Source organism: Sinocyclocheilus anshuiensis, unplaced genomic scaffold (assembly GCF_001515605.1).
Source record: "Sinocyclocheilus anshuiensis isolate Anshui unplaced genomic scaffold, SAMN03320099.WGS_v1.1 scaffold1396, whole genome shotgun sequence".
In the NCBI taxonomy this organism is placed as follows: Eukaryota; Metazoa; Chordata; class Actinopteri; order Cypriniformes; family Cyprinidae; genus Sinocyclocheilus; species Sinocyclocheilus anshuiensis.
Genome location: NW_015544208.1, coordinates 184,698 through 210,861, shown reverse-complemented (window position 1 = coordinate 210,861; position 26,164 = coordinate 184,698). Strand labels below are relative to the sequence as shown.

Here is a 26,164-nt window from a genome sequence, read left to right as displayed (position 1 = left end):
ATGTATGCGCACGTCTCTCTAGATTGGTAATGTGCTGAAAATGGTGGGCATCATGCTAACGGTTTCACTGGATAAAGAGGCATTTTCTGTCCCCTATCATGAATCAAAGGCTACCAGGGGCCAGCGTGTCTGTGAGTTCACTTCATTCAGATATTAAATGAGGTTCAAAAGTTAAATTTTTCTTATGAATTTCAGAATTTCATAGTAAGTTTTGTCCCAAGAGTTCATATGATCAGTATCAAAAATGCATTTCAGAATTCTAAATTGTTTAATATATTTAAAGATTTAAATGACATTTTGAATTGCGGATTGTCATTGACCTCAGACTTTTGGTCCCCACTGGATATTAGGTTATATATTCTGTAGTTTTATTAAAGGGATCCTATTATGCTCCTCAAAACAATAGATTCATCCGCGCTGGAGCCGCGCCGACTCACAACCCACAAGGAGGATAATTCCGCACACAGCTGCAATTGCAGGTTTTCAAACAGAGATGGCAACAAAGAGGCAAAACTTACGGACTGCAGCTTTAACTATACCGGAGCAGACGGAAATTGCTGCTTTGGCAAGGGGCGGGGGGCAGTACTGAAACACCATCTAAGCTGTTTGCCAATCACAACGCACTGGGACAGCTAACCAATCACACCACATTTAGTTTTTCGGAAGGCGGGCCTTCATCAAAGCCGGAACTAATCGAGCCGTTTGTGCCAGGCTGGGAAGAAAGGTATTGTAATAATGTAAATTAATGTGAAAAATAACGTTTTTCGAACAACCAAGCATGAGAGCATGTTCTAGAACACCCCCAAAACAAAATCAAGACTTTGTAAAAGAACATGGGACCACTTTAATGACAAGAAACTGTATAATTAACCTATCTTAAATCATTTTATTTTACTCATGATGTAGTTGTTATAAATGGGGATAATATACTGTCGATCATGGTTGCAAAATAAGTGGCTGGGATTATCAGGACTTCGATGGGTGTCACCTACATACTCTATTGAATGCATAGATGCATCTGCCTTTAAAAATGGAGAGTAACAGAATACTTTTCTTATCACAAATTAGACAGTTCACTTTTGACATGTATAATTTGCTGTAGTGTGTTTGTTTAAAAGAAGTGATGAATAGCTTGTATCACGATGGCAGCTTTGTTGTGAGCTCCAGCTGATAGAGGCAGCAGCAGATCGGATCACTGCCTGAAGCCATTCCTGTACTGTGGAACCGTTCTGCCCAACAGAGGCTTTTTCCCAGTTCTTAGTCTGCAGACAGATCCCGGTTTGTGCTTTGCTGGTCAGCAGCTGAGGATTGGCTGACAACCCAGTCAAAACCTCAAACACGAATTTCCCTCAAGTCACCCATTCTCTGTTTTTGGGGCATTTTTGTTTAATTGAAAAACCAGCTGATGCAAGTAAAGCTTTAAAGCAAAGGAAACCAGAATAGCTTGCCAGACTCCCGTTTAACTGCTTTAGTCCATATCTAGTTGCAGACTAGTCACAGCTAACCAATCAGAACAAATTGCATTTTTCGGAAGGCGGGCCTTCATCAAACCTGGAACTAATCGAGCAGTTTGTGCCAGGCTGGGGAGAAAGGTATTGTAATAATGTAAATTATGTGGAAAACAATGCGTTTTTCGAACCACCAAGCATGAGAGCATGTTCTAGTACACCCCCAAAAACAAAATCAAGACTTTGTAAAAGAGCATAATAGGACCCCTTTAAATAAAAACACCTTTAGTGTTTAGTTTATAAAAAATATAAATACATTTTAAAAAATTAAAATCGAAATCTTTTTATGAAATCAATATAAAAATCACTAAATGCTACATTTGACCAAACATTGTTCAGTATAAGACGTAAATTACTTAGTCACAACATAAAAGAAACATTAAAATAACAGTATTTGATAAAGAAATAATTTAAGATACTAAATTGAAAGTCATTAAAATTCTCTCTCTTTGTTTCTTTCCAGTTGACATCAGTACTAACATCCTGATGCTGGTTCTGATGTCGATCTCTGCTGTGCTGGTCCTGTTCTCTAAACGCAAGGTACTGTGTACACTGCCACTGACAGAAAAATACAGTTTCCATCTATACTCTAAACATAAATAAATGGAAATGGTGGGGGGAACACACAGTGATACATTAGTCTGAAAACATCAGTACAGAAATAAATGAATTAAATGTGGTTTATGAGCAAAAGCAGTGTTGCATTACAGAATACATTTAAATACATTAATACATGAATAACTGCATTGATATGAATGGAATAAAAATATTTATATATAGTTAATGTTTCAATTTTATCTTTTATTTTATTTTTATTTACTGTAAAAAATGTAAATATTACATTAGGTTAATTGCAATTGATAGTTACATACTTAAGCATGATGCAATGATTATATACCATTTTAGGGTCTAGTTTAAAAAAAAAGTTTTTTTTTAATACAGCAGATTACAAGAACATACTGTGTTAGTTTCATCTTCTCGAGCATACTAATAAAATACAATGCTAAACCAAATTTTGACAGAAATAAAATTAATATTCACTATTTATTTGTTTTACTTATTTTAGGACAGGTTTTTAAGGTGATTGTTTTATGCATGACACTAAAGGTTATTATATCACACTAAATATTAGTTTATAGCATTTACTTACAAAAATATTTAATTTAACCTGGAATAATTATGCCATTATTATACTATGACTTCTGTGCTGTTTGAATGCACACCATATTCAGCACAGTAACTTACTCTGATAAATACTCATTGGGGAGTTTACAAGAACAATAATAAATCTGTGCTACTGAAGACAAATATACATACTAAATTTGTAATGTAACGATCTGTGTGGTGAAACCTTTTAAATAAGTCTGGTCTGTTTTAGTTTTATTGGATGTTTATGCATGTGCGTGTGTAAGTGTGCATAAGCAGTGGTTTAGTGTGTGCGAGTGTGCACCTTAGATTTTCAACTCTGCAGCCGACACCAATATTTACCCAGCTTCCAGAAAGAGAGCTTGTCTCAATATTTATGAAGGTGGTGAAACACGGAGTCCTAGCGCTCTCTCCAAACTACACATTTCAAATCTGATCAGTCTATAACAGGGAACATTTTTTTTTCTTCTCTTAATTTCTTACCTTTTTCTATATGGAGTGTGAATGATTGAATGTGTTATTGATAGAAAGATAATTCAACACTTGTGTCTCTCTGTATAAGGGCCCGATGTTTGTGCTGCCTTTTGTGCTGATGATGTTTGTGGAGCTGAGTCTGAGTTTTCTGTGCCTGTTTGACGGAGCCTGGGGTCTGCCAGGGACCCCCAACTACAGAGACATGCTGCGAGTTGTAGTGAGATACATAACATAGATTTTGTCACAAAACTAAATGTTGACTTCATGACAACTGCATGGCTATTCAGCTTTCAATTTCAACATAATTCTACCCAAATTAATGTGTACATGTATGTATGTCTCTAACAGAAGGGTCAGAAGAGAGTCGATAGTTTGAATGAAGAGGAAATTGGCCAGTTCACCATGTCATACTCAGTTCTCTATATGATGTACATACTGCTGAAGGTATAAATACGTGTGTGTATTTCTGTATAATTGCCTTCAAAAGTCTCAAACTACATTGAAAAACTGGGATTCAAAATTATATCTAAACCAGAAAATAAGTTTTAGATATATTAAATGTATTTGTTAAATATATTTCAATATATATATTTTCATATATTTCAATATTTTTATATATTTAAATATAGGTTTTAAAAGATTTTTAAATATTTACTACTTTTATCAATAAAGCAATTTTCATTTAAACTTTCAAATCGATACACTACCGTAATGTTTTTGAAAGTCTCTTATGCTCACCAAGGCTGCATTTATTTGATAAAAAAATACAGTTAAAACGATATTATTATGAAAGTGTTTTGTTCCCTGTTTGTATATTATTGTATTATTTGCCAATATTATGTAAAGTTTCATTGGGTTCCTGAAAGGTGCTATATAAATAAAATATTATTATTATTATTATTATTATTACATTTTTAAATAACTTGTCTATAAATTGTAATTTATTCCAGTGATGGCAAAGCTGAATTTTCAGCAGTCATTACTCTAGTCTTCAGTGTCACATGATCCTTCAGAAATCATTATAGTATGCTGATTTGCTGTTTAAGAAACATTTATTATTGTTATCAATCTTCAAAACGGTTGTGCTGTTTAATGATTGTGGCAACCATGATACATTTTTCTTTTATAACATTACAAATATCTTAAATTGTCACTTTTTCGATAAATTTAATGCGTCTTTGCTGATTAAAAGTATACATTTCTAAAATATTACTGATCCAATAAGTAGTGGATATATGACATGATACATGTAATCAGCTATAAAAATGAACTCCTGCAAACACGCATACACCTATATTCACACACACTGTTGTTTTGTCTATTGGTCTGATTAGTACAGTCTAAAGCAGTGATCCTCAAATCTGGCTCGCGAGATCCACTTTCCTGCAGAGTTTAGCTCTACCCTAATCAAACACACCTGAGTTTGCTAATCAATGTCTTCAGGATCATTAGAAAATCACAGGTAGGTTTGTTTGATTATAGGGTTAGAGCTAAACTCTGCAGGAAAGTGGATCTCGTGGGCCAGATTTGAGGATCCCTGGTCTAAAGCAAAGCTTTTTTAGCTGTAGAAGAGGGAATGTAAGGGGGATTTGAGGAATGAACGCGATGTATGGAGCCAGTCATAAAGTGTGTTCTGTCCTTGAGAAGGATTTGGGAAAAGGTAGAGGGAAATTAAACTCCCCTCTGGATGGTTTTTGCATACAAGTGTGTTCATTTATATGTTTAGAATAATTTGGTGCATTTGGCCTTTATTAGTAGTCCTGTGTTTTCTGTGTAGGTGTACGTCCTTCATGTGTCAACGAGGTGTTTCTATGCCCTGAAAGCAGAAAGTATGGCCGCCGTCAGTGTTGACACCGGAAATACCGTGACAGTGAGTGCATTTATAATGGAGTTTGTTTTGCTGTCACACGATACAGCAGTTTTAATGTTGTTGTATAACATATACATTTTTTTACATATATATTATAAACCTCCAATTCCAAGTTACTGCCCAATGTTTTGAGTGATTTGATTTGATTTGAGTGAACGCAAATAGATCAACTATATGTAGTTATTTAATAATAATAATAATAATTTATCTACGGTTTAAAACATTTGGATATTTGTTGTGTTTTTGACTAACAGGTGAAGCTGCCTTCTTATGATGAGGCTCTTAAGATGAGAGCAGAAAATACTCCCCCTTCCTATTATGAGGCTTAAACTCAATGCGTGCTTCAGGCATGCTTTTATGATGCAAAAAACCCCTTTGGGTTTAAACCACAAATATTAAGCACAAATATTCACACGCATACTAACAACCACATGCAACACAAACAGGCATGGCTATGCTTACATCTATGCTTTTACAAAATAAAGGTACTTAATTTATGTGTTTCTAATTATTGTGTCCTTACTGGCAGGCATTCGGTTTAAACAGTAACGTTTCTCTCATGCATCACTGTCATGCTTATCATTTGATCACAAGCCAAAAGCTAGATCTGGTTATACGATTATGAGACAGTTAAAGCTGTTTGTGTAAGCAAAGACGGGAAATTGAATCCCTGTAATAACCATTTAAATTGCTTGATATAATTGCATAAAATTCAAACACGTAAATCTTCACATCATGCTCAGTGATACATGACAAAATATATGTAAAGCATTTAAAATATTTATTTATTATATATATATAAACTGTTTCATATACCTTAGTTTCCACTTAATTTGGTCAATAGCTACACATTTTTCAAAATGAATTATAAAGAGCTCAAGCTTTTTCCAGGAGACTTGAGCATGCTATAGTGTGGTACAGATGGTGCAAGAAAAAACCCTTTAATGTTCTTGTCAATGTCATTGGCATCACACTTCACATGGCTTTTTCCAGCAGGTTGGGAATGGATGGAAGCAGGAGAAACAGTATGTGTTTAGATACCTTAATTGCTGTGTTATGCAATATATAAAACAAACACACGCACCTCATTTACATAGACAAACTGGACTACCGGGGAATTATTTTCGAGTGTTTCTGGGTACTTCACAAGAAGCTTTAAAGGGTTACTGACCCCTATGTCGTTCCAAACTCATTTGAGAAAAAAAAAAAAAAAACGGGTTGTTTAGATGAATGTTTGAGCTGCTTACACTGAAAGTGGAGAGTAACCAGGGCTGTCAAGCCCAAAATTACAAAAAGTATTAAAAAAAAATTATACAATTTGTGCAGTGCGTTTCATGTCTTTTGAAGGCATACAATAGCTTTTTGTAAGGAACTGGCTGAAATTTAAGTCATTCGCTGATAATCTTGCTTAACAGCTGTGGTCACCATTCATTTTCATTTTGGACACTCTGTAAAATATCTCCTTTCATGTTGCATAGAAGTAAGTCATGCAGGTTTAATAAGGGGTCTGCCAGTGACAGAAAATAATATATGACATTTTTAACTATTTTGTACTGACAGGTGAAAATGTGGCCTACACCTCTAATAGAAATGCTGTATCACACTCAGTGTGATCAACTTTTATCTCACGCACAGACACAGGCCTACATGTGCTCGCATGGACACTCGCATTTCCCAACAGACATACTAGACACTGCATGGTGCATATAGAAGAAAAACACAGACGTGCACATACACAGTCAGAACAGGGGCGTCTGTGTTGGATCAGGCATGGAGGCTTCCCACATAATTCCTGTGCATAAATTCCTGCGTGTGTGAGATTAATTTGAGAGGAAAAGTGCCCAGAAAAGACAGATTCATCTTAATGTTTATTTGAGTTGAACCCCAAGCTAGAGACCCCTCCTAGGGCTCCAAATGAACTCGGTTTCCCTTACACAAACATATACACAGATCAAGGTGTGTTTGTCTTTCCTACCCAAACTCTAGGTTTTTCGGAGCAGGTATCCCCCTCCCCCCAAAACAGTCCATACACCTCGGGGAGATGGATCTGAGGGCGTCTCGAAACTTAAGTGTGTATCTGTGAATATGTGTGTGTTGATAACCTGCACGTTTCTCTGTCTGTGAATCAGTCTGCCTCTGGTTGTCGAGCAGGTCATTAGGACTCACGCCGCATTACAGTATGACATTGCCGGGGTTTGTGATGCTGCTATGCATCCTGGGAGCTCAAGCCACTGTGGATCTGAGAAATGCTGCTGCTATGGGTAAGAAAACAGACTGCATCATTAACAGATCCATCAATGTCATGAATTTATAACTGGATTCTAATAACCCAATAACAACAGGAATAAATTTGTGTTGTTGAATATGTAATGAAGGGCAAATGTCATCCCAACAAAAATGAGTCTGGCTGGTTTAATGTAGTTGTGTTCTTTGCTGAAAAGGCATTGAAATGCATGCTGGTTAGTGTTGGTTGACCTGTATGCTAAATAACTATAACTACAAAGAATAGCAAAAGAATGCAGGTCAACCAGCATTGTATTTTTTCCTGAAGCTGGTTTAAAGATTTTTGAATGTAAAAAATTAACATTTTGTCATGTTTCATGTTCATGTTGTTCCAAAACAGTATGAATTCCTTTCTTCTTCTGAACACAAAAGAAGATGTGGTAATGGCAACCAGCAGCTTTTTGGTTACCAACATTCTTCAGAATTCTTCAGCCACATCTTCTTTTGTGTTCAACAGAAGAAAGTAACTCATACAGGTTTGGAACAACTTGAAAGTAAGTAAATGATGACAGAACTTTAATTTTTGGGTGAACTGTCCCTTTAAGCTAAGAAGCCTAAATACATGCAGACCAGCATCCAAACACAACATATGCTAAACTACATCTGAGTTATCACATCTGTAGAAATATTTTATTTAAAATCATCATATTTGCCTATATTTTTATTTTAACACAATAGTTTGGATGATAGAGATTAATGTTAAGCAAATATGTGACCTCAAAAAGCATGCACTGTGAAGCATAATTTTCTTCATCTAGCATTTGTCTAATTATAACTTCTGAGTAGAATTACATTATCTCCTCTTGTGCTAAAGATAATTTTCTGTGTTCTAAAGCCATGCTTAGAGAATCTATAATTAAATTGTTAGTTTCATTTGCATAGATATGTGTTAAAAATACCAGAGGAACTTCAATCAAGTGGGTAATTAGTTGTTTCCAGTGGTTGTACATAACTTGTATGTCCTCTAGGAAAATGAGTTTTTAAGGTTTCAAATGTCATTACATTTGTACACAAAGAGGCCCTGTACTGCACGAGAGTATGTAAATATGTGTGTGCATGCATACCTGAGGCTGAATGTATAATCAATGGGAGTTATTATGAGAATGACCAACACTGTACATTTATTGAGTTACCTGCAGACCGCAGTCTAGCTTTTCACTCTCACTTTTTTCCTTCACCCCAATATGTACAATACTGTTTAAAAGTTTGGGGAAGGGAAGATTTTTTTTTCTTTTGAAAGAAATTAATACTTTCATCAAAAGTGACAGTAAAGACATTTATAATGTTACAAAAGATTCCAATTTCAAATAAATGCTGTTCTTTTAAACATTTCATTTTATTCTGGAAAAAAAAAAACATACCAGTTTCCACAAAAATATTAAGCAGCACAACTGTTTTTACCACTGATAATAATAAAAGTTTCTTGAGCAATAAATCAGCATATTAGAATGATTTCTGAAGGATCATGTGACACTGAAACCTGGATTAACAGCTGATGAAAAAACAGCTTTGTCATCACAGGAATAAAATACATTTTAAAATATATTCAAATAGAAAACCGTTCATTTAAATTGTAAACATATTTCACAATATTACTGTATTTTTGAGCATAAGAGACTTCTCTCCTCCATATATATATGTATTTTTTTAAAATACCTGACATGTTCAGTGTTTGACTGGGGTGACGTGACATGACATGTGACATGTGGCCAAGTATGGTGACCCATACTTGGAATTAGTGCTCTGCATTTAACCCATCCAAAGTGCACACACACAGCAGTGAACACACACACCGTGAACACACACGGTGAGGGTGTGCTCCTCGATGTCCTCTTTTAGGCCCCCGATGAATATCTTCACCGTGAACACACACCCGGAGCAGTGGGCAGCCATTTATGCTGTGGCGCCCGGGGAGCAGTTGGGGGTTCGGTGCCTTGCTCAAGGGCACCTCAGTCGTGGTATTGAAGGTGGGAGAGAGCGCTGTACATTCACTCCCCCCACCTACAATCCCTGCCGGTACGAGACTTGAACCCGCAACCTTTGGGTTACAAGTCCAACTCTCTAACCATTAGGCCACGACTTCCCCTTATATATGTGAATATAATATATTCACACATATTTACATCTTCTCTTCATTCTTTCACTCTTTCCAGCTGCAGGCTTGTGTAACACCAAGCCCACTGATGTGGTGTTCATCATCGACAGCTCTCGAAGCGTCCGCCCCTCAGAGTTCGAACAGGTCAAGGTCTTCATGACCAAAGTAATTGATGGTTTGAACGTTGGGCCTGATGCTACTCGTGTGGGCGTCGTAAACTATGCCAGTCGAGTGAAGAACGAGGTCTCTCTGAAGTCCCACAAAACCAAAGCAGCACTGGTCAAAGCCGTGTCCAAGATCGAGCCACTGTCCACCGGTACCATGACCGGCCTCGCCATCCAGTTTGCCATGAATGTGGCTTTCAGCGAAGCCGAGGGAGCGCGCAAATCCCCTGACATCAGCAAGGTCAGAGTCCTAACAATCCCATAAAACCACCATATTGGCATCAATAACAATGTTAAGCCTCTTCTTTGGCAACATGCATCTTGCATTATGTAATCCGCAATGGATACATTAGGCCCAGGCGAACATATCTACAATTATGTGAGCAAATCAGCAGTTTGAGACCATTTCAGTAAAATATATCATTAATAAACATTCACAGGTTGCCATTATTGTGACCGACGGCAGACCTCAGGACAACATCCGTGACATTGCAGCAAGGGCGCGAGAGGCCGGCATTGAGATATTCGCCATCGGAGTGGGTCGCGTGGACATGACCACGCTCAGACAGATGGCCAGCGAGACTCTTGAGGATCACGTGGACTACGCGGAGAGCTACAGCCTGATTGAGAAGCTCACCAAGAAGTTCCAGGAGGCCTTCTGTGGTAAGAGGAAGGAGGAGGGTTAGAGGAAGAAAGGGGAGGGAATAGAGGTCTGGAGACTGTCCTCACCATGGCTGCTGATATTAAAGGTGTATAAACAACAGAGGGCATGAGTATCCATAGGGCATGTTATGATTAATCTCACCTCCAGACGTAGATCTCCACCTTGTGCTTGATGTTCCACTGCACTTGTTCTCTGGGGGAGGAAGTAAAAGCATGTGTAGCCACTGATGTGATTGTAGTCCCTGCAGTGCAGTGGTTCTCAGCTTGCTGATATTACAGACAATTTCAAACCTTAAAAGGTTGAGAACCAATGCAGTAGAAAGTCTGGATCAGAGCAACAGCCACCTGAGACAAACAACATTGAGACTAATACCAAAACTTTTCTTTTTCTGCAAGTCTCAGGTGTCTGGGTCTCTGACATATTTCTGTGTTTTAAAGATTTGCTGTTCATTTGAGTGCAGCGGATTATTAAAACGCATTGATTTTCTTGAGTTCCCACTTCACATAGAGTAATTCTCTCCTCGCTAACCCTTCCTTCCCCTACCCGGTGTGTGTGTGTGTGTTACATTCATGGTAGTGGTTGTGTCGGACCTATGCGCGACAGGCGATCATGACTGTGAGCACACTTGCATCAGCACACCCGGATCTTTCAAGTGTGCCTGCAGAGAGGGATTCACACTCCAGGGCGACGGCCGATCATGCAGCGGTGAGTATGTATGAATGTTGGGTAAGTGTCAAAGACATAAGTAAAATACTTCATTGCCATGTGCAGTTTTTGATGTACTTTATTTAAAACCCCTGCTTTAAAGATGAATCAGATTCTTAATGGCCAAGAGACATTTTATCTTTCACAGCCTACTAACCAAACACATTCACTCTAAGCAAAATAAGCAAACTACTATCATGTGACTAAACGACTTGCTGATAATTTAACATCAAGGGTCCCACAAGGGTTTTAAGCTTTTTAACCCCAAAATGACACCCTTTCTAAAATTGTAAGTCTGCTTTATATTTTCATACATACCCATTTATCGATTGTAAGAAAAGAATAATGTAATATTTCTTAAAAAAAAATCTATATTAAATAATTGACTTTCATATTTCCACCATACTGAAGCAAAAATTACATTTTTGGAAATATTATCTGGAAAATATTTACTCTGATATAAAGTGAAATATTTTTTTCCACCCACTATTAGAGTAATGTTAGATGTATAAACCTATGTTTATATTTTTTTGTTTATATTCTTACACAAATATATGCAGATTCAGTTTTTATTTCTTACTGTTGAAAACTAGGGCCATCAATAGAATAATCAATTGGATTTTTAGGCATTTTATATTTAGAAATAATGAATAATTAATTAAGTTTGGCAAATGTATTTAAAACATTTTTTATAATATACAGTGGGTACGGAAAGTATTCAGACCCCCTTCAATTTTTCACTCTTTGAAGGGGGTCTGAATACTTTCCGTACCCACTGTATATAATTAATACCTTAAGCTTACATGTTAACTTTGACAGCCCTAATAATTAATTTTTTGAATTTTGTCTTTCTCTCTTAAATTTTTGGTTGACCCCCAGAATCCTCTTGCGGTCTCATGGGGGATCCTGGACCCTAGTTTGTAAACTCATAAGTTACCACAAACATCCTCTGTCTCTCTTATCCCAGCTTGCAGTAACGCAGCCACAGATGTGGTCTTCTTGATCGACGGCTCCAAGAGTGTGAGACCAGAGAACTTTGAGCTGGTCAAGAAATGGATCAACCTGATCATCGACAAACTGGACGTGTCAGAGACAAACACCCATATGGGACTGGTGCAGTATTCCAGCACTGTGAAGCAGGAGTTCCCTCTGGGACGCTACAACAACAAAAAGGCCCTGAAAGAAGCAGTGAAAAAGATGGACTATATGGAGAGGGGAACCATGACTGGCCTGGCCATCAGTTTCCTGGTGGAAAACAGCTTTACTCCTAACCAGGGCGCCAGACCCGGAGTGGCAAAGGTCGGTATTGTCTTCACTGATGGCAGGTCACAAGACTACATCGGAGATGCTGCCAGGAAGGCCAAGGAAAACGGTTAGGAAAAAACACACAGAAATGCAATGCAAAAAGCAATGTGTATGAGTTCTGAGTGTTTTACAGTGCGCTGTGTCTGTGCTTTAGGCTTTAAGATGTATGCTGTGGGCGTTGGCAACGCTATTGAGGACGAGCTGAAACAAATCGCCTCTGAACCTGTCGCTGACCATTACTTCTACACGGCAGACTTCAAAACCATTAACCAAATTGCCAAGAAGCTGCAAATCAATGTTTGTCAAGGTAAATAAAATCAAGATGAATATGACCTTTAAACTAGCATTTCATCAACTAAATTTGTTTTTGCTCTCCTGCAGTGGAAGATCCCTGTGAATGTAATTCCGTTGTCAAGTTCCAGAAAAAAGTGGAGGAGGCACTACAGGCATTAACAAAGAAATATATCCTTTCTTAACTAGAACGTTTAGGTTCAGGTTAAAATATTACTACACAAATTCCTATTGTGCTCAATATTCAATATTGACTTACGGAATGCTGAGAGGTGAGATGTGTCTTTTTAAGAGGTTTTGAGATGAAACACCTTTGGACTCCGTATTAAAATTAAAATCAAATGTAAATAAATTAGGGCGTGCACAATATAATGGTACCATACTGGTTAACAGCTGATTTTTACTGGGTTTAATAGATATATATCTGTCAATATTGGAAATTTAATTATGCATGCTCATTTTCACCTACTTGCAAGTAATAAATGGTTATCAGCCATTAAAATTAAAATAATTATTGGCTTATAATGACCAGCATTTTAGCAGTAATGCATCTCTAAAAGAAAAATGTGTAGGTATAGACAACAATGTTTAAAGCATAAAAATGTATAAGGCATCATAAATGGTTAGGATGCTACTATTGCATTATTTCCTTGACAGCAGCATCACTGGAAGCTGTGACGAAAAGGATCACTGCCCTGGAGAACAAGATTGTTTGAGAAGGCACCAACATCTAATTCTCACACTGCCATTCCTTTCTTTTCTTGTAAAAAACACCTCATGTGACCTCTGACCCTAATGCTTAAGTTCCTCTCCTGTCCTCCACTCCAATTCTTTCTGCTACTCTGCCTTCATCACTATTGTCCATGGGGATGGAGCACTGATTGTGATGATGACCATGGTTTACCTGACCAAGCTTGCTCTGAATTATGGTCACCAATCGACACAATTCAAGGTGTCGATATTCAAACAGCCATTCCCTCTAACAAAACCCTGTGTGTGTTGAGTTAAAAATATTCCCATATGGTCTGAGAAGGTCTTCACATACAACCTGGACAATAAAGTCTTCCCTGTGGGGAGGTGGTGTGTACATTAAATCCAGAGAAGGTTTCATTCTGTCTTTGCTTTTCTCCATTCTACCTTTCTCAAACACATTCTCCCAGATTTTGCCCCGAAAATATTATTTTATATGGAATATATATATAATGGTAATTTAATATAAGATTGGACTTGAAATAAATGTGTGAATACTTGATAATTTTCTCAGATAAAACACTCCATGAAGCACACACAAACGCAGACACAACACACACACACACATGTAACTCACAGGCAAACATTCACTGACTCGGCAAGTGCTAAACATACCGCTTGTGATGATTCAATAAAATCCCATTTTGTGTCTGTGTCTTTGTTTGTTGTGTCCTTGTTTTTGTGTGTCGAACAGATGTGCATTAGGCTTCATTACTCTTCAATGCAAGGTTACATAAGAGAAAATGTTCAGCGTAATTATTAGGAGCCCCAGGTACAGAGGGATGTATAGTGTGAGTAAGAGTCTGTGTATGTAAAGCAGCTGTAGTTATATAACATCAGCAGTAATGAAAGGTTGTAGATGAAGTGAATGAGGCTTTCTCTCATCAACTATAGAGCCTTTTCTATTACACTACATGATCTTTTTTCTTTAGGACCCAATTTTTATGTTGCATACAACCAGTGTTGGGGAAAGTTACTTTTAAAAGTAATGCATTACAAAATTGCGTTACTCCCTAAAAAAGTAACTAATTACGCTAGTTACTTTTCATGGAAAATAATGCGTTACATTACTTTTGCGTTACTTTTTAAATATGAGCAGGGCTTGATTGTTTTTAATATAAGAAGTTCTATTTATAGCAAATGTAAAAGCCCTTTCACACCAAAAAGTGTAACCTCAGGCTTAAGGAAAAGTAAATTCACGTCTGTACAGTAGAACGCAGCAGAAGAAACACTCTGCAGCAATAAAAAAATAAAACAATGAAGCACAATTGTTAGTTTATCTAGTCATTTTTGCTTATTAGTATGGTTGAACTGGATCATCAAAGGTCAGCAGCAAAGACATTGGTTAATAAAATGGGATTAGATGCATTTGTGTTATTTAACATATTTAATTATTGCAGGTTTGCATCATATTCGGAGTTTGTATTTCACTGTTTTAATGCATTTTGATGAATACTAAATCTGTTTTTTTGTGAGTGGGATGAATTAATGCACATTCACATTTAGTCTAGAACTACAGTAACATCATGTTCACACAGCGCACACAACGCCTCTGTACTCCCGATTTCTCCCAATATGGGGACAGGAGACTTGTCAGTCAATAACTGGGAAAACAAAGTAACTGGTGTTACTTTTTTGAAAAAGTAACTCAGATATTTTCTTGTAAATTAAAAAAGTAATGCGTTACTTTACTAGTTACTTGAAAAAAGTAATCTGATTACGTAACTCGCGTTACTTGTAATGCGTTACCCCCAACACTGCATACAACACACTTGTAATTTTTATGTTTGATAGTAAACCCATAACCCTTATTTATAGTTGAGGCTGTCTTTTTAACATTACTTTTAGTTTGCTCATGGTTTCTGAGGCTAAGCAAACTGATGTACAATGGTTCCTCTCTGGTTTAAGCTAGGTGTTAATTTACTGACCAGCAACCATGTCCAGTTTGACCACTTTAAAATCGCAAAGAAATGGAAGTAGCGAGAGATCTTTTCTTCTGTATTGTGATGTAAATGAATTATATTGAAAAAAGAAAAATGCAGGAGGACTTGGTTCTGTTGATGAAGTAAGAACTGAATGCTAGCTTGCAGTCGACTGTAAAATGGCAGGGTTTAGGCGAACTAAATGATCAGAAAAATCCAGCATACGTCACCACTGAGAAGTCTGTTGTTTCACCAGAAGACTGAGTCATGATATTCTGATTAAAATCATTTCAATAAAATAAAAAATGTAACATGCATTAATGAATTGTTCACAATAAGATCATTAATATGCATTTAGAAAATATATAGGGTGAATTTTACTTTCTTGCTGCATTTAAGATTATATGACTTGATAATACAATAGTTACTGGCCAGCTAATGACCAGTTTGGACCAGCTTATAATTATTTTAAAGCTACCTGTCACTGACATGACAGGCTGTCAGATAAATGCTTCTGTAGAACAGAACTAAGCTGTTAATCGGGGGAAAAAACATTGCTCTGTCTCAAATGGATTTAGGAAAAGATATTTCCGAAATGATTTAACATTCACTTTCTATTATGAAAGTGTCAAGACTTCTACATTGTCATATTTACCTAAGCTATGTCAAGATGACTCGCTCACAGTTTTGTCCATACAGCAGCACCAAACCGGCAGGTCATGTATGATGTCCGCACAGTATACCCGGTTACAGCTGGGGCCGGGAGCTCTGATCTCCGTTACCGGCGGGTTTGAAAGACTTCAGATGATCCAACGCCTTTGAAGAGATGATGCTGACCCCAGCGAGGACCCCCGATGACGCCAACTTGAATTGACAAGCACAGATGCCAAAATCTCTATATTGTAATCATTATGATCACACTTGTAATAATCGCTTTAATGAACTTCTGCTTAAAATAAAAAATTGTCTGAAATGGATTTAGGAATAAATATAATATTTCAAAAATGATCTAACATCCACTTTCATTTCATCAACTATGAAAGCGTCAAGACGTTGTTTTGTTTTTACCTAACGTTAACCCTAAAAGAACCAGGCCCTCAGATACGTCAAGATGATCGCTTACACTTTGGTTTATACAGCAGTACCAAAATGGCAGGTCATAGGGCCTACATGATGTCAACACAGTATACCCGTTTACAGCTGGAGCCGGGAGCTCTGATCTCCGTTACCGGCGGGTTGCGTCATGCTGCGCCGGAGTGGTGATGCAAGAGTCCGGCGCTGTGTGTTCACGTACGCCACGCCTCCTTCCGCTGCCGTTTCCTGCTTTCCAGAAGACTACAGGCGCAATGAAGTCATAGAGCGCAAACCCTCCGAGACTTTCCAGCATCATCATTGGGTTAAACCTGTGACTTCTGAACACTTGCATTCTTCAGATGAAGGTGAGTTCCTTTATGCGACCGAGTCTTCTTATGGCCGTGTCGGTGAGTCGGTGTCTAGTCTGTTTGTATACGGCTCACGGATAAAGTTTACAGTAGATGCTCTACCTGAGCTATCATTTGATGTGTTCCTTAAAGTCTTCATATTGCGAGTCATTAAAGGTCAATTTGAGCCAGCGATGTTCATTTAAGTATCCAGTTGTTCTAGTGAGCGTATCTGTTAATGCCAAACTTGATGATTTTTTAAATTTACGAATCGGACTGAATCGGTCCGAACCGTTTCGCGTTAACAACTCACTTAACTCACTGATTCACTGAACCAAGAAGCATTTCCTTCGGACAACCGATAAATGAGTTGATAACAGAATCTGGGGTGAACAGTTTGAGGCGAAAAACAAAAAGAAATGTTTCATAAAATGTATGAAATATGTATATGACTTGATTGTATGACATTTTTATCAACGTATAAAAAACTGTTGATTTTAATAAACTGCACGACGTTGTAAGAACTGCTGAATGGTTTTTAAACATGTTATCAGCATTTACTGGAATGACAGCTTGGTGCCAGTTATATGATAATGCATTGCACATTAATATCTCTCTGATAGGCTTAATATTTTTTCAAAACTATTCAACTGGACAACAAAGGGCTTTATATTTTCAGTATCTTTATTAGTGTCTATTGTCACCCTTTCTTTTTCTCAGGAGGAAGCAGGAGTTGACCTACCCCAGGCATTGCCCTCTGGGCCCAGTGCCTTTATCCCAATTGAAGAGGTGTGTGTTGTTTTTTGACATGCCTGTTTGTGGAATTTGGCTTTACATCCAATGAATGAAGTAGCTTTGTGTTTTGGTGAAAAGCTAATAATTAAATCTTAAAAATTTGAGAAATAAATACGTTTGGAATAGAAATTAAATACTTGATTTTTCTTGCATGTCATGTGACCATAAACTGACATAAGAGGACTGTGAACATGCAAATGCTTTGTTAAATTATGGAGATATTAACTTAAAACCCAGGGGGTATTTCAGGTAAATATTTTAGGTAAAAGAGGTTTGGCTGACAGAAAGGTTTGGGAGATCAAGGTGCATTCACATTAGCACACTGTCTGAAACACTGTTTACACAGAAGCAGAGGTGTAAAGAGTACCTAAAAACCATACTTGAGTAAAAGTACAGATACCTTACAGTGAACATGACTCCACTACACGTTACAAGTCACCAGTTCCAAAACAACTTGAGTAAAAGTCTTAGAGTATCTGATTTTAACAGTACTTAAGTATTTTACTTATACTAAGGCTCAAAGATGCACTAGTCAAAGAGACATGCCAGCAAAAAACTGTAATGTTGTGGAGAAGCTGCGGAAAACAGGCAGAGGCAAGGATCTATGCTGGTATTTCATGAAAAAACAATAAGGCAAAAACCAAAGGGAACAAAGAACAGAATGACTGGCAAACAGACAACCATTACATTCAACAACTCACAAGGAACTAAAGGAAAAACTAGGGCTATATATACACACAGGGGGCTAACAAGCAGCAGAAATAAACTGCTGCAGAAAAAGCTAGGTCCATGCAAAATGTAATGTGTAACTGCAACACTCATTTCAGATGTAGTGGAGTAAAGAGTACAGATACTCATTCAAAAATGTAGTGAAGTAAAGAGTAAAAGTTGCTAATATCTTTGATACTCAGTACAACTACAAAGTACCCAAAAAGATACTCAAGTACAGTAACTAATTACATTTACTCCAATACTTTACACCTCTGCACAGAAGTCACTTTCAAATTAAGCAGCTTTCTGTTAGTGCGGCAAATTCAAATGAGCATCTTAAACATGAGCAAAATCTGCGTGGAGAACGAGCAGATTTCTATTGACATGCCTTGATTTTGCCTGCAAAATTTCACTTAGCAACAGTAAATGTGAGCGTATCTTTAGATGATAAATATAGTATTGTTGTCAGTGCTTACAGAACAAAACTGTGTTCTCTACATATCTGTTTGTTTCAGATTCTAGAGGAAGGGGCAGCACAGGAAGTGATGTCAGAGGCTCTGTTGTCAGAGGGACGTGTAGACCATATCAACACGATGATGGGGCTACATCCCACCTACCTGACCTGTTTTCTGCGCACCCACAATGCTTTGCTCCAGCTGGATGGCCCTCTGCCTCTGTCATGGAGACATTTTATAATCATATTGGTAAGGGAAGAGACTTGGTACCTTTAGATTGCAAGTTTTAAACACAAATGAGTATATGTTTATAATCAACACAACAGTAATTTTCTGTGTCTGTGCAGGCGTCTGCACGTCACCAGTGCTCGTACCTGGTGCAGCATCACAGCTCTGCTTTTCTTCTTGCTGGTGGAGATGAGTCCTGGCTTAGAGGACTTCACTGTGCACCTCCCAAAATACAGCACCTGCAGACACTCAACAAACTGCTTGCACACAGACCCTGGATCATCACCCAGGAACATATACAGGTAAAAAGCACAGATCATCAGTGTTGGGGAAGCTACTCTGAAACCATAATTTCTAAGTGACAAGTGGAAACTTGAAGTAGACAGTCAAGCAACACTTTTTAAAAGGTATCCACCTTATTTTTCCCATAAGAGTGGGCATGGCCATTTGTAAATTTTTAAAACAGCTTGTTTTGCTGCTTGATATTGCAAACTGGTGTGTCTTAACATATTAGTTTAATGTATTATCTTAATTATGAACGCTGTGGTTTGTAGTGCAACCAGTTTTACCATTTACTGCACTTTGTTGTTATTCTCGCTATTTCCCTTCAGTGGCTAATGAACTGTGAATTCTCACACATTCACAGAAAACGGCTTACTTCCGCATTGAAAAATAAGGTGGATATAACTCTGCTACAAGTTGCTAACAAAAAGAAGTTAGCAATATCTTTATAATTTTGATTTCAGAAAATTAATTCTGCAATTAGGCATTTATTTAGAACATAAACATCTGTATTAGGGTGACAGCCTTAAACGGAATTAAATATTTTATTTTACTTTTTAACATGTATCATTCTTTTTAACGGTTTTGTGAATTCACTAAAGTGAATTAGCTGCATGTACAAAAAATAGACGTTCAGTGATTTAGCATTTTTCAAAAAAATTTTGACTAAAGATTCATTTACGTTTATAACAGAAAGATAAATACAACTCATTATTTAAAAAAAATTATATGTATTGTATTGTGCAGTCGACATTTATTTTGTACTGCTACTTATTTATAAAGAAACTTGTTCTTAGAAAAAATCTTCTATATTCACAGGCGTTAGTTTGTCCTGGTGCTGAGGCTCGGTGGTCCCTGGCAGAACTGATTCAGGCTATTGTATTGATGAGCCATGCCCACTCTCTGGCCTCATTTGTTTGGGGTTGTGGTGTTCTCCCAGAGCCCGAGCAGTCAGGAGATGAGTCTCTCCAAATGTGTTCACCCACAGAGTCCTGTTGTGCCCGAGACACGGCCAGAAATCAGCAAGAGGTATTGAATTGTGACTGATGTATCGATCATAAGTAAAAGAGAATATTTAGTTTGTTTTGCTCAGGTAAATCTCTTTGATGTGTCTGTGCGCAGTGGTCTGAGGCTGTGAACGAGGTTAAGCTCTTGATGGAGAAGATGATGATAGTTCAGCAGCAAGGTGAAGAGTTTACACAAGAAGAGATGGTTACTCGCTTTGAAAGAGAAAGGACTGAGAGTCTGCTGGAACCTGCTGATGGTATGAACACACATATGCATAATTCAATACACCCAGTGGGAGGGTTTCTCCTGGGTCAAAATAGTCTTCTGTTGTAGTTTCTGCACATTACAGTACATCTCATAAATCACATTAAATTTTATTACATTTGTGTTGGCTGCCACCAAGTGAAGTTTTGGGCTTTCCTGAGCAAATTTTATGACATTGAATGCCCTAAGTTGAACTATTTAAATAACTTTTAATGGATGTTTCACATCTTTTTTCACTGCCTGACCTGTGTAATATTTTTTTTATCCCTTACAGTACAGCGTTCTGTCCTTCCTGATTGTTTTTCGAGGTTTGTTGTGGATGCAGATTTTACTTACCAGGATTTTAGTCCTAGAGGAGTGCAGGCCCCCCCAACCATGAGAGCTCAGGTTGAATACTCTTGTATATTCTCAACAACATAACAATTATGCATAGAAGGCATTATTTTTGTTAAAGTATATAATATGTATTATATGTTGTTTTATCCGGTGTTATTTTAGTATTATACTGTTTCCATATTTATATTTTGATTTATCTTCTATTTTTATTTATTCACTTTAATTTTGGTTTAGCTTTTAGTAATTTTTATGCGTTTGTTTTTCTTTTTTTTATTAGTTTCTGTTTGTTTTAAAATATTTCTGTTTAGCTAAATATTGCTATTTTTTGTTCTAGTCTTACACCTTTTAATGCTTCAACTTAAACATATTTGTTTAAATTAGTCACCAAGGCAACATTTCTAATTTTTGTTTAGGTTTTTCATGTAATATTTATATTTAATTTCAGCTTTATTTCAATTACCGAAAATTACTTTTAATAGTTATAGCTAACAATAACAGCACTGGTTATATCATGATATTTGCATATGATTTTGTGCTTTCAGGACTATTCGTGGGAAGATCACGGTTTCTCTCTTATGAACAGGCTGTATGGAGAGATGGCACAGCTTCTGGATGAGAAATTTCAGGTGGTGTGTGCGCTCACGTATCACACCATGGCCATGCACTCGCACGTGGACACCTCCACACTCCGCAAAGCCATCTGGAACTACATTCACTGCATCTACGGCATCAGGTCAGTCATGCATGCATCATAGCCATGAAACGACCTTAGGACATTCAGCCGTATGGGACAAAGAGTGGGTTAGGGTTATGTTTATATAAGAAGGAAAAGCAGTCCTCGTTATAATCATATTTAAAGACTGCACATTATGAGGAAAAAGGTAGACATAAAATGCATTACTTTTGGTGGTTAAAATTCTAAAATTGCTCTAATGTGAATCTAATGTGCTCTAATGTGCACTTGCATGTCTTTGTTCGCCTACACAGGTATGATGATTACAATTATGGGGAAGTCAACCAGCTGTTGGAACGCAGTTTAAAAGTGTACGTTAAGACAGTGGCTTGTCACCCGGAGAAAACCACACCAAGAATGTACTTCTCTTTTTGGAGGCAGTTCTGCCACTCAGAAAAGGTACAAGATGTGTGAGATTTCTTGTTTATGATTCAAGTGTGTTCATATTTTAATAACTTGCATTTGCTTCAGCAGTGGTAGTTGAATTATGCTTGCGCTCTCTGTTTTCTGAATTGTTGAATTAATTAGCATTTTGGAGTAATGTTTTAGTGGCCTCTAGTGGTTCTCTTTAGAATTAAACTTTTTTTCACAGACTACAAACTCCTTTTAAATGTTGTAACATATGACCAAGTTTTAATTGTGGTTGCTTTGTTGGATAATGTTATGGTGAACTTAACTTCACAAGTGGATTTATCAATTAGGGGTAGTAAAACTGCCTGTTTATTTCTTATTTAAGACGTTTTGTTCTTTTATCCAGGTCCATGTGAACCTGTTACTGATGGAGGCTCGACTGCAGGGAGCTTTACTTTATGCTCTCAGAGCAATTACACGCTACATGACCTAATATGCGCACAAGAGCATTAAAACAAGGCATGACCTGTATACACTACTATGCTCTGATTGTAGCGTGTGTTAACACACAAATTGCACACAAACACACTCTCTTTTCTCTTTTCTTTGCAATATTTTTGGCTTATTTAGGCTGGTTGATCAGCTGCTACTGGATCATAATTGGATTGGGGAGGCAGCGAATTTTGCACATGTGTCCTATGAGTAAATTGCCGTTGTGGTCTTTCTTTTATCATACTGTGAATGTGTCTTTGCCCTGCTGCAGTATTGTGTTCTGTATGTTTGTGCGTTTTGATGAATGTTTATATGAGTTTGACACTAAGAACTCTACATTGCCTATTTCTCTCTCAGATTGAGAGCTGATTTAATGTGGGGTAAGATAGATGAAAAAAAAAAACATTTTGTTGTTGGTGTGCATTTTTATGTATAATAAAATATTTTACTATGACATTACTGTTTTGATTAATTTCTTTGTATATAATGTGCACAAGGCAAATTCCACAAATGCACTTTTGCCACATGTCCCATTATTTTTTTTTTGAATAAAGGCATATTGTTTGTGAGCCCCCAAATATGCTTGATAAACTGTTATCTAACATAAATTTACCAACAAAAATTGCTTATAATAACGTTGGAATTTTTAAATTGTATACATATTATCGTTATTTTATCTAATGTTGTAAAACTAAACACAAATCAAATCTAAAAGACTATTTACACATTTGACAAGTTGATGTTGCAAAAAGAAAAAAGAAAACAACCGCTCAATTGACAACATAATTTTCTTAAAAGTAAGCACCTTCGAGTTTAAGGTCATACTTTGTACCCTAATCGTGGAAGGTTCAATAAACTCGAAAAAAAAATTTTTTTTCAGCGTAACACCATGAATATCTACATTCGCTGGTGCCAGGCAGAACTGCACTACCAACATTTTGGGGAATAATTTTTAATGCATTATTTAAAGGACACGGGATTATATAATAGAATTTAGTGAAGATTACGGTCCTGATCCACACTCCTAATCAGTAGGTGGCGGTAATGCACCTAAAAGTTGTATGCCATACGCCATTAAACACCAAGAAGAAGAAGAAGAACTGCACTACCGCCAAACAGCCACCAGGGGTCAGTAACGAACAAGAAACCTTTTCCGGTAGCAAGTTAGTAACAAACAACATCCTAACAACATGCAACATCCAAATCAGCGCGGGTACCTGATAGTAGTGTTTAAAACACAGCCATGATGTCTGAATATTTTATCGCATTAATATGTTTGCTACAGTCAATTACCCACGCCCTTTTCTATGAAAATGCCAACTACTATTAGTAACTTCCTTAAAACGGACTAAATGTTTGTGTCACCTGCGGTTGTCGATATGAGACAAGACATGACGCTCTATTTCGGTGGTAAAACGTCAGTACTGTGTGAAGCATTCAGCAAACAAATATAATTTCCCGGAAATAACTTGAATATGTAGAAGTGTGCAGCTCAGTGCTGACAGGAGGTGGAGTCGCTCGCGCTTAGCCTGGCGCAGAGTGCGCGCGGAATTCAGCGCTTCCGGACACCGCGCGACTCGAGCGAGCGCATCCGCGGCCGGCTGACCGCCGCACCAACTCCTGTGTCTGCCTGATCCACCTCTGTTACTGCCAGCGTGTTAGACATTCATAAAGGTAAAAATTATGATTTACTCTTGCTTACTAACAGTCGCTTTTGGTAATAAGAAATTGATGTGAAATAAGAAGTCTTTTTACTTAAGTGCCAAATGTCAGTGGCAGGTTCATATACGAGGGTCTATGAGAAATGAACTTGTTTAGTGACATCCAGCGGGTGTTATCGACAATAAACGCTTTTTTAGTGATGCATTTAGGGTTTGAGTTGTTTAATTTGTGTGTGTGTGTGTGTGTATATATATATATATATTAGCGGGAATTAAGTGTAAATCATTTTCAAGAGTGCAGTGAATGGTTATATTGGGTTAGATGGAAGCTGTTAGTTCCCCTGGGGTAGGCAAGTTCGGTCCTAGAGAGCCGCAGTCCTGCAGAGTTCAGCTCCAACCCTAATCAAACACACCTGAACAAGCTAATCAATGTCTGCAGGATTACTAAGGCTATAGGCAGGTGAGTTTTTTTTTCAGGGTTGGAGCTGAACTCTGCAGGACTGCGGCTCTCTAGGACTGAACTTGCCTACCCCTGCCCTAGGGAGTCTGCTGATTACTGCGGTCTACAGAAGTGAGAGGCAAAGAAGGTCGAAGATACACTGTGAGGGGTGAAAGTGAGAGCTGAGATGATCTGAAACCTTTAAATTAGTTGGATGAGCAAAGGAATCGGCAGCAGGTGCATTCTTTGCAGTGCTTTGCATTCTTTATTCAGCTTTTGCTGTTTGCATTATGCAACCGGTTTGTATCTGCTAAAGCTGTGTGAATGAACCAAATTAGATGGAAAGCATGATAATAAGAACACAAAAATGAGAAGTTTGCTGCTCTGGTTTCAGAGCTTCAGTCTCTGATGCTGTATCTAGATATATGTGCCGTTCATCTAGTACAGGGTGTCCGCGGGTCCTTAAAAAGTCGTAAAATGTCTTAAATAACGTTTTCCTAATATAAGACCTTAAAAAGTCTTAAAATGTCTTAAATTCGGATTCGATGGGCATACATCTAAAAAGTTTACAAATAGGCCTTTGTAAAGGTAAATATGCAGATTTAAGTATGTAAAAGCTGATAGAACACTGATGAAAATATTGCTTCAGAATAAATTGTTTACTCCACCAAAAATCTCAGTGATGCAGTTATTTTGCAGGGATATTTTGTATGGAATATTGTCTGCTGACATTAAAAGTTCGCTGTATATCGTAGTTGTAAATACCATTTATTACAGCAATGATATTTTGTTTTCTTTTTAATTTATACACATTAAATATTACATATATGTATGTAATAAAATGTGTATTTCCATTACAGGTTTAGGTCTTAAATTTCATATAAGGTGGTATTAAAAAGGTCTTAAAAAGTCTTAAATTTAACTTGTTCATGTCTGCAGAAACCCTGTAGTAATATTGGCTGCTTTTCTACTAGTTTTATCTTCTTTTTTTTCTCACTGTGAGTGTTAAACCGTTTCTGTCATTTAGATTCTTTGGTACATTTGTTAATTTTGGTGTATGTCGAGGACTATATCAGGCATCTTCCTCTCCAGTTTGGCAATCTAAAGTGAAATAGCAAAGGAAAGACTGGACTGATGATGGGAATCGTGAGCACTTTTGCTGTTGAACTCTTTTCATAATAAGTGAAACTGTCATTTAAAATTTTTATGTAGTTTAAATCAAATTGAATCAAATAGCCGTGAGTTTGTCCTAGAGCGAAAAACAGAATGGAATGTCTCTAGGACTAGATTAGGCCATAGGCTTCATCACTTACTGTTCTGTACAAGGCCACTTCCTGGCTGCTCTCCCCTGGCGCTATGGGAGGAAGTGGGTGCGGCTGTCCGGTAAAATTGTCCAAAATGCGATGTGTTAAAACTGACCGAGTTAAAGTCTTGGTTACACATTTTAGCTCTTTTGTGAATAGCTCAGTACTGACGGCGTCACCTGGTGTTTTTGTGCAGGATGAGTGTTAGAATAAGATAATAAAATGTGCTAAATTATGTTGTTTGCAAAGGTTTCTTGTCTGTTAGTGTCCGTCTCACATTATTTTAGTTGAATCAGATGAATTTCACAACCTTCTGTTTAGTGGAAAAATGGAGAATCCACAATTGGTTTCATTAAAAACTAGCTTTCTATTTTTTCTATTCTATCTACTTGTTTTTCTTTGTGTGTGTGTGTGTGTGTGTGTGTGTGTGTATAATATATATATATATATACACCTTGCTACGTGTACTGCATTAGGCTAACCGAGACTTGTCATTTGCACTTATAT

The 26,164-nt window shown here is 37.3% G+C and overlaps 4 protein-coding genes across 8 annotated transcripts in view; all 4 read left to right on the top strand.

Annotated features, from left to right (window-relative positions):
- LOC107697046 (lysosomal-associated transmembrane protein 5-like) overlaps positions 1–5,495 on the top strand; it is an 8,228-nt gene extending 2,733 nt beyond the window's left edge. The window contains exons 2-7 of the mRNA XM_016497678.1: positions 23–131; positions 1,972–2,048; positions 3,217–3,345; positions 3,477–3,572; positions 4,906–4,998; positions 5,253–5,495. Coding sequence (XP_016353164.1) covers positions 23–131; positions 1,972–2,048; positions 3,217–3,345; positions 3,477–3,572; positions 4,906–4,998; positions 5,253–5,327 — 579 coding nt within the window. The 3' untranslated portion in view covers positions 5,328–5,495. The remainder of the gene's footprint in view (positions 1–22; positions 132–1,971; positions 2,049–3,216; positions 3,346–3,476; positions 3,573–4,905; positions 4,999–5,252) is intronic.
- A 380-nt stretch (positions 5,496–5,875) lies between these two features.
- Positions 5,876–13,914, top strand: LOC107697056 (cartilage matrix protein-like). Its single transcript, XM_016497698.1, has 9 exons — positions 5,876–7,067; positions 7,150–7,259; positions 9,435–9,781; positions 9,981–10,203; positions 10,781–10,909; positions 11,877–12,281; positions 12,369–12,521; positions 12,596–12,676; positions 13,172–13,914. The coding sequence occupies exons 2-9, from the start codon at positions 7,178–7,180 to the stop codon at positions 13,219–13,221; spliced, it is 1,470 nt and encodes a 489-aa protein (XP_016353184.1). The 5' UTR covers positions 5,876–7,067; positions 7,150–7,177; the 3' UTR covers positions 13,222–13,914.
- Positions 13,915–16,440: 2,526 nt separating this feature from the next.
- On the top strand, positions 16,441–22,670 carry LOC107697045 (sestrin-2-like). The gene is made up of 10 exons (XM_016497677.1): positions 16,441–16,616; positions 17,319–17,387; positions 18,620–18,808; positions 18,907–19,089; positions 19,889–20,098; positions 20,192–20,333; positions 20,616–20,728; positions 21,220–21,410; positions 21,665–21,809; positions 22,168–22,670. The coding sequence occupies exons 1-10, from the start codon at positions 16,611–16,613 to the stop codon at positions 22,252–22,254; spliced, it is 1,335 nt and encodes a 444-aa protein (XP_016353163.1). The 5' UTR covers positions 16,441–16,610; the 3' UTR covers positions 22,255–22,670.
- Positions 22,671–23,478: 808 nt separating this feature from the next.
- Positions 23,479–26,164, top strand: part of LOC107697055 (proto-oncogene tyrosine-protein kinase Yrk-like) — a 21,746-nt gene continuing 19,060 nt past the window's right edge. For 4 of the 5 annotated variants that reach the window (XM_016497695.1, XM_016497694.1, XM_016497693.1 and 1 more), the window contains exon 1: positions 23,480–23,927. The gene's annotated coding sequence lies outside the window, so the exon portion shown is untranslated. Of the gene's footprint in view, positions 23,928–26,164 lie in introns of all 5 variants that reach the window. The other variant, XM_016497696.1, reaches the window with a different exon arrangement.

What these genes read in the sequence shown, in the direction of transcription:
- LOC107697056 (XM_016497698.1), top strand. Translation starts at nt 7,178, where the DNA reads ATGACATTGCCGGGGTTTGTGATGCTGCTATGCATCCTGGGAGCTCAA. An exon ending in GAGAAATGCTGCTGCTATGG is followed by an intron (nt 7,260 to 9,434) that starts GTAAGAAAACAG and finishes CACTCTTTCCAG; the next exon opens with CTGCAGGCTTGTGTAACACC. An exon ending in AATCCCCTGACATCAGCAAG is followed by an intron (nt 9,782 to 9,980) that starts GTCAGAGTCCTA and finishes AAACATTCACAG; the next exon opens with GTTGCCATTATTGTGACCGA.
- LOC107697045 (XM_016497677.1), top strand. An exon ending in CCTTTATCCCAATTGAAGAG is followed by an intron (nt 17,388 to 18,619) that starts GTGTGTGTTGTT and finishes TGTTTGTTTCAG; the next exon opens with ATTCTAGAGGAAGGGGCAGC. An exon ending in CGGCCAGAAATCAGCAAGAG is followed by an intron (nt 20,099 to 20,191) that starts GTATTGAATTGT and finishes GTCTGTGCGCAG; the next exon opens with TGGTCTGAGGCTGTGAACGA.